This window comes from Coregonus clupeaformis, unplaced genomic scaffold (genome assembly GCF_020615455.1).
Source record: "Coregonus clupeaformis isolate EN_2021a unplaced genomic scaffold, ASM2061545v1 scaf1124, whole genome shotgun sequence".
NCBI classification, from domain to species: domain Eukaryota; kingdom Metazoa; phylum Chordata; class Actinopteri; order Salmoniformes; family Salmonidae; genus Coregonus; species Coregonus clupeaformis.
In genome coordinates, this window is record NW_025534578.1 from 115,680 (window position 1) to 122,916 (window position 7,237).

Consider the following 7,237-nt stretch of genomic DNA (forward strand, 5'->3'; position numbering starts at 1 on the left):
CCAAGGATCCAGATAGCCCATGACCCTCTGGACAGACACGGTATGACAGTCAGGGGGCAGGGATCAACGTTGTTGTTCTATGACGTCCTCTTCCCACATCCAATGAAGATTTGAGGATAATTCGGAGAACAACGCCCAAAGCACCACTGCGGCCCAATCGTTATGAAGCATTGTGAGAAATAGGCGGGGTTTATTAACAAGCACGTTACATGTTTTTTAAGAAATTCTCCGTCGACGACTCCTTCAGTTTGTTGAGAACCGGGTGCGATGACGACTAGCTAGCTAGCGTTAGCCACCCAATGTTTTCACAATGCGGATCTAGCTAGAACAACAGCTGTTTTTTTTAGCGTTTCTACGGCGAATTTACCAAGCATCCGATTAGTATTCGCGTCTATAAGAAGAAGAAAAAACGGGGCGACTTATAATAAAACCGTAACGGGGAATAGACGCTTAATTGTGATTATTATGGAGGCGAAGAAGGAGGAGGGCGAAGTGGAGATCCAGGAGCACGGTCCCGAACATTGGTTCTCCAAATGGGAGCGGCAGTGTTTGGCCGAGGCGGAACAAGAGGAGCCAAGCGAGGACGAGTCGGAACAAAGTCGGCAGAAACTATGGCACCTCTTCCAAAATTCCGCTACTGCGGTCGCACAGCTATACAAAGGTCCGAATACTTCGCTAACAACTAGCTAGCATTTAGCTAACTTGGATAGCTTTTTTTAGCTAATTGGCAGCTATCAGATAGACTCGAGTGGCAAGGCAACAAAGGATATTAACGCTAGCTAGCTCGCTGTTTTTGTTGGCAACCATTTTAAAATCGCAGACCATACTTGTAGTCTGTTAGAAATGTAGTTAATATGAAATTAACTAACATTGGCTAAGAATAATTTGTCATCTTAACCCCTGCTAGCTTGTCGACGTTAACTGGCTGCTAACTTAGCTAGCTAGTTTACGTTCGCTCATTTCAGGAACTTGCCAGTAACAGTACTGTAGCTAGCTCGGAGCTAACTAAAGATAGCATAACTACAACTTTTTTAAATCTATTTTGACCGCTGTACATCGTTCAAGTGATTTACATGTCTTTGTTCAAAATGTATTATGTCGAGTTTCGCCAATTTTTGTCTCGAGTTAACTAGCGGTCTGGCCGTAACGCCGTTAGCTAAACAAAATGGCGAAGCGCAGGGGAGGAGTTTTTCGGTTGAAAACAACTATTTGCTATTTACGACCAAGCCGTTTCTGTTGTCTGACACTCCGTCCGCTTGACACATTACAACACTTGACTATTCACCTGGTCTGGCCAATCCATTTAACGATGAGGTGAATTTATAATAACGCTGACAACGTTACTAGGACAAAATGGCGATGGGATTATGACTAATGTTAGCTATCTGAGATGCTATAAAAAATGGTTATTTCTAGCTAGCTAACGTTAGTCTACCAGTCATCACAACGTTCTACATTGAAATCTTTAGTAAAACAACCACTATGCCGTCATAGCTGTATTAGTTTTGCCCGTTGTGTCCCAAGCCAGTGTTCAGCTAGCTAGATAACTGTCGCTGCTTTCTTTGCCATAGGTTTGGTCTTCGCATATAAACACAGTGAAGTCAGTCTCATGCAGCTCAGTCAGACAAAATGGCGTTGCTTAGCCAAGCTGAAGCAAGTTGAAGGGTCAAGTACAGAAAGTTGTCTATTCAAAGTTACGCTGGCCGGGCAGAGTTGCAGTCTACTTAGAAGATGACGTATGTTAGACACATAAACATGGAATGAATGGTATGTATATGGTATGGTCAATGTCATGTTGCGCCGGTTGTAAACATTTCCTGTTTGTGTTTTCAGACAGAGTTTGTCAACAGCAGGGGCTGTCTCTCTGGGTTCCCTTCCAGAATGCAGCTACTGCCGTCACCAACCTCTACAAAGGTAACAAATGCTGATTTTTAACTTCTTTATTGTGTGTTTTTGTCTTGGCTGTGTGAGACTGTGTTGTGTGTCTGTGTTTCATCAGCCTATGAACTCGCTGCTGCTAAAATGATTTCCCGGGGGACACTCGGTGAACTAGAACATGGTCTACCACCCTAACCTCTCTCTCGCTCTCTGTCTCTGTCTGTCTCTCTCACTCTCTCTCTCTCACCCCCTCTCTGTCTCTCTCTCTCTCTTCCCCTCTCCTCCATAACTACACCCATACTCAGTGTTGTAGCTAGATCACCAGGGTCCTGTTCACTAGGACATGAAATGGAAGCATAAATGCAGTTGTGGGGAACCTGTCCAATAGCAAATGCTTATTTTTCTTTGTTGTTGCAAGCTGCTTTCTAAGGGTGTGCACTATTGAATACAACTATGTATGCATGAGGTGAGGGTAAGGGCTGGGGTTGTTTCTATTGAGCTCAGTTTCAATGCTATTAGTCATTATGTGAATGTGTTGGAGACTAATGCTACCTGCTATTAGCACTGTAAGTCATTATGTAAATGCATGGAGACTAATGCTACCTGCTATTAGCACTGTCAGACATTATGTAAATGTATTGCAGACTAATGCTACCTGCTATTAGCGCTGTAAATCATTATGTATATGTCTGGAGACTAATGCTACCTGCTATTAGCGCTGTAAGTCATTATGTAAATGTTTTGGAGACTAATGCTACCTGCTATTAGCACTGTGAGTCATTATGTAAATGTTTTGGAGACTAATGCTACCTGCTTTTAGCGCTAGTAAGTCATTATGTATATGTCTTGGAGACTAATGCTACCAGCTATCAGCACTGTTTTAGAGTCGGTAAGTCCCACCAGCGGAGCTATGAGCTGCAGCGCTAAATGCTCTCACCCTCTCTTAACAATCGGTAAGTCCCACCACGTAGCTATGGCTGGGGACGTACATGCTCACCCTCTATCCCCTAGCACGGAGTCATTAGAGTCCAAAGTCTTGGAGCTATGCTGGATGCTACCAGCCTCTCACCCTCTCTCTCCCCCTAACAGAGTCGGTAGAGTCCCACCAGCGGAGCTATGAGCTGGGGATCCAGCGGGCGTACCAGCCTCTCACCCTCTCTCTCTCCCCCCTAACAGAGTCGGTAGAGTCCCACCAGCGGAGCTATGAGCTGGGGATCCAGCGGGCGTACCATCCTCTCACCCTCTCTCCCCCCTAACAGAGTCGGTAGAGTCCCACCAGCGGAGCTATGAGCTGGGGATCCAGCGGGCGTACCATCCTCTCACCCTCTCTCTCTCTCCCCCCTAACAGAGTCGGTAGAGTCCCACCAGCGGAGCTATGAGCTGGGGATCCAGCGGGCGTACCATCCTCTCACCCTCTCTCTCTCCTAACAGAGTCGGTAGAGTCCCACCAGCGGAGCTATGAGCTGGGGCTCCAGCGGGCGTACCATCCTCTCACCCTCTCTCTCTCCCCCCTAACAGAGTCGGTAGAGTCCCACCAGCGGAGCTATGAGCTGGGGCTCCAGGGCGTACCATCCTCTCACCCTCTCTCTCTCCCCCCTAACAGAGTCGGTAGAGTCCCACCAGCGGAGCTATGAGCTGGGGATCCAGCGGGCGTACCAGCGTCGCAATAAAGACGTGCTGGCCTGGGTGAAGAAGAGGAGGAGAAACATCAGGAGGGAGGACCTCATCAGCTTTCTGTGTGGCAAGGCCCCGCCCCCGCGCAACCCCCGTCGCGATGCGCAGATGCCCAAACACGGGCACGGACACGCCCTCTCTGTGATGTCACCCAGCAGGCCGCCGCCCACGGAGAGCGGGTCGTCTGTGGAGGCTGACCTGCAGCCCTTCAGAGAGGCCATCGCACTGCACGGTGAGAAGGATACACACACACACACACACACACACTGCACAGTGAGGCTTCACACACACACTGCACGGTGAGAAGGATACACACACACACACACTGCACAGTGAGAAGGATACACACAGACACACACACACACACACACTGCACAGTGAGGCTACACACACACACACACACACACTGCACGGTGAGATACGCTCTTTCACTCTTTTTTTTTTTTCTCACTCAGTTTCTCTGGGAGAATCCCAATATCATTTCCTTCATTATTCGCGGCCTCGCCTCCTCGAAACCCATTGGGTGAGAAGGTCAGAGGTCCCGCCCCTCTGACGTTCTCATCCAATGGGTTTTGAGAAGGAGCAAGGAATCAAGGAAATAATATTTTATATAGCGCTTCTATAAATATACATTTTTATATACAGTGAGGGGGGAAAAAAGTATTTGATCCCCTGCTGATTTTGTACGTTTGCCCACTGACAAAGAAATTATCAGTCTATAATTTTAATGGTAGGTTTATTTGAACAGTGAGAGACAGAATAACAACAAAAAAATCCAGAAAAACGCATGTCAAAAATGTTATAAATTGATTTGCATTTTAATGAGGGAAATAAGTATTTGACCCCCTCTCAATCAGAAAGATTTCTGGCTCCCAGGTGTCTTTTATACAGGTAACGAGCTGAGATTAGGAGCACACTCTTAAAGGGAGTGCTCCTAATCTCAGTTTGTTACCTGTATAAAAGACACCTGTCCACAGAAGCAATCAATCAATCGGATTCCAAACTCTCCACCATGGCCAAGACCAAAGAGCTCTCCAAGGATGTCAGGGACAAGATTGTAGACCTACACAAGGCTGGAATGGGCTACAAATCCATCGCCAAGCAGCTTGGTGAGAAGGTGACAACGGTTGGTGCGATTATTCGCAAATGGAAGAAACACAAAAGAACTGTCAATCTCCCTCGGCCTGGGGCTCCATGCAGATCTAAGATCTCACCTCGTGGAGTTGCAATGATCATGAGAACGGTGAGGAATCAGCCCAGAACTACACGGGAGGATCTTGTCAATGATCTCAAGGCAGCTGGGACCATAGTCACCAAGAAAACAATTGGTAACACACTACACCGTGAAGGACTGAAATCCTGCAGCGCCCGCAGAAGGTCCCCTGCTCAAGAAAGCACATATACAGGCCCGTCTGAAGTTTGCCAATGAACATCTGAATGATTCAGAGGAGAACTGGGTGAAAGTGTTGTGGTCAGATGAGACCAAAATGGAGCTCTTTGGCATCAACTCAACTCGCCATGTTTGGAGGAGGAGGAATGCTGCCTATGACCCCCAAGAACACCATCCCCACCGTCAAACATGGAGGTGGAAACATTATGCTTTGGGGGTGTTTTTCTGCTAAGGGGACAGGACAACTTCACCGCATCAAAGGGACGATGGACGGGGCCATGTACCGTCAAATCTTGGGTGAGAACCTCCTTCCCTCAGCCAGGGCATTGAAAATGGGTCGTGGATGGGTATTCCAGCATGACAATGACCCAAAACACACGGCCAAGGCAACAAAGGAGTGGCTCAAGAAGAAGCACATTAAGGTCCTGGAGTGGCCTAGCCAGTCTCCAGACCTTAATCAAATTGAAAATCTGTGGAGGGAGCTGAAGGTTCGAGTTGCCAAACGTCAGCCTCGAAACCTTAATGACTTGGAGAAGATCTGCAAAGAGGAGTGGGACAAAATCCCTCCTGAGATGTGTGCAAACCTGGTGGCCAACTACAAGAAACGTCTGACCTCTGTGATTGCCAACAAGGGTTTTGCCACCAAGTACTAAGTCATGTTTTGCAGAGGGGTCAAATACTTATTTCCCTCATTAAAATGCAAATCAATTTATAACATTTTTGACATGCGTTTTCTGGATTTATTTGCTGTTATTCTGTCTCTCACTGTTCAAATAAACCTACCATTAAAATTATAGACTGATCATTTCTTTGTCAGTGGGCAAACGTACAAAATCAGCAGGGGATCAAATACTTTTTTCCCTCACTGTATGTGTATATATATATAACTGGCTTCAGGTGATTGCGGGACTAAACCTGATATAATAATATGTATTTTATACGGTGCTTTTCATTACAAAGAGAATCTCAAAGACGCAGTAAAAACAAACAAAACCCATGTAGAGAGAAAGGCTGGGCAGGAGCTTAATGTGGAGATCTGTCAGGTCTTGGTGATGGTCTTCACCAGCTTCAGATGATAAGGTGTTGTTCAGAAAGGCTGGTAGCTTAATGCCAATACCATACTATATACATACTATATACAGTGTCAGTTCCAATACCATATTAACAATGTGCAGGGATACTGGAGTGATGGAGGTAGATGTATGTATGTATGTATGTGTGTATATATATATATATATATATATAGGGGTCAGGTGACTAGGATATATGATAAAATGAGTAACAGCAGCATAAATTATGATTCTATGTGCGTGCTTGTGTGTAGAGTCTTGCCATTAGTTCAGCTAACTGCCAAGCCAAACAAACTGACTTGCCATTAGTTCAGCAACTCCATGGGTCAAAACCACCAGATATTGTAGCTCAGAAACACTAAAGAAGTCTCCCCAAAAAAAAACGTAAAATAAAAATACTTAAAACAATGTACAGGAGCTCTCTGCCTTCTTCACGGCGCCATGGCAACCACGGAACTGATTAATTAAATGCAATTGGGATTCTCCCCCCCTATCTCACCCAGCTCTCCCTCTAATCTTTCAGTCTCTGGGTAGATGTGTATAGACACTGCTTGATTTTTACTGACACCTGTGTTGTAATTCCCCTCCAGTCCTGAGTATGTCTCTTAACACCTGTATAATAATATTAATATTATTATTATTAATATTGTTGTAATTCCCCTCCAGGCCTGAGTGGGGCGATGGCCAGTATATCCGTGCGTTCCGGTGCCCCCGGCTCCCCGACGCACCTAACACGCGACAGCCCCGTCGCTCCGCAGCTGGGTCGTAACCGTAGGAACGGTCTCCACGACGTCGACCTGAACACCTTCATCGCCGAGGAGATGGCGCTCCATTTGGAGAACGCGGCGGCAACCGCTGCAGCCAATAGGAAGAGGGCATCTGCCCAGTGCAGTGATGTCATCACAGACTCGCCCACCCATAAACGCAACCGGATGCTCTGAGTATCCCGGATATCACACATGCACACCGACTCATACACACACACACGCTCAGACACATTTCACACACGCTCACGCGCGCACACAAATTACACACAAAACGCACACTAGATATTTTTCTTCACAGTCGCGGGGCCGAGCTGATTGGATGATGACTGATGCACCGGCCGGCCAATCAACCCCTCCCAACCTGGCCCCTCCCACTCTGTGTTGCTTCCAAATAAAGAAACATGTAAATGGAAAAAAAAGCCACTTATCCCTCCTCCCTCCGTCATCCCTCCTCCCTC

The 7,237-nt window shown here is 46.7% G+C and overlaps 1 protein-coding gene across 1 annotated transcript; it reads left to right on the forward strand.

The window, feature by feature from the left end:
- The first annotated feature begins 236 nt into the window (after positions 1-236).
- On the forward strand, positions 237-6,982 carry LOC121570154 (UPF0472 protein C16orf72 homolog). Its single transcript, XM_045217567.1, has 4 exons — positions 237-661; positions 1,834-1,914; positions 3,482-3,784; positions 6,679-6,982. Exons 1-4 carry the CDS (start codon positions 466-468, stop codon positions 6,951-6,953), a joined length of 855 nt encoding a protein of 284 aa, XP_045073502.1. The 5' UTR covers positions 237-465; the 3' UTR covers positions 6,954-6,982.
- The last annotated feature ends 255 nt before the right edge of the window (positions 6,983-7,237 follow it).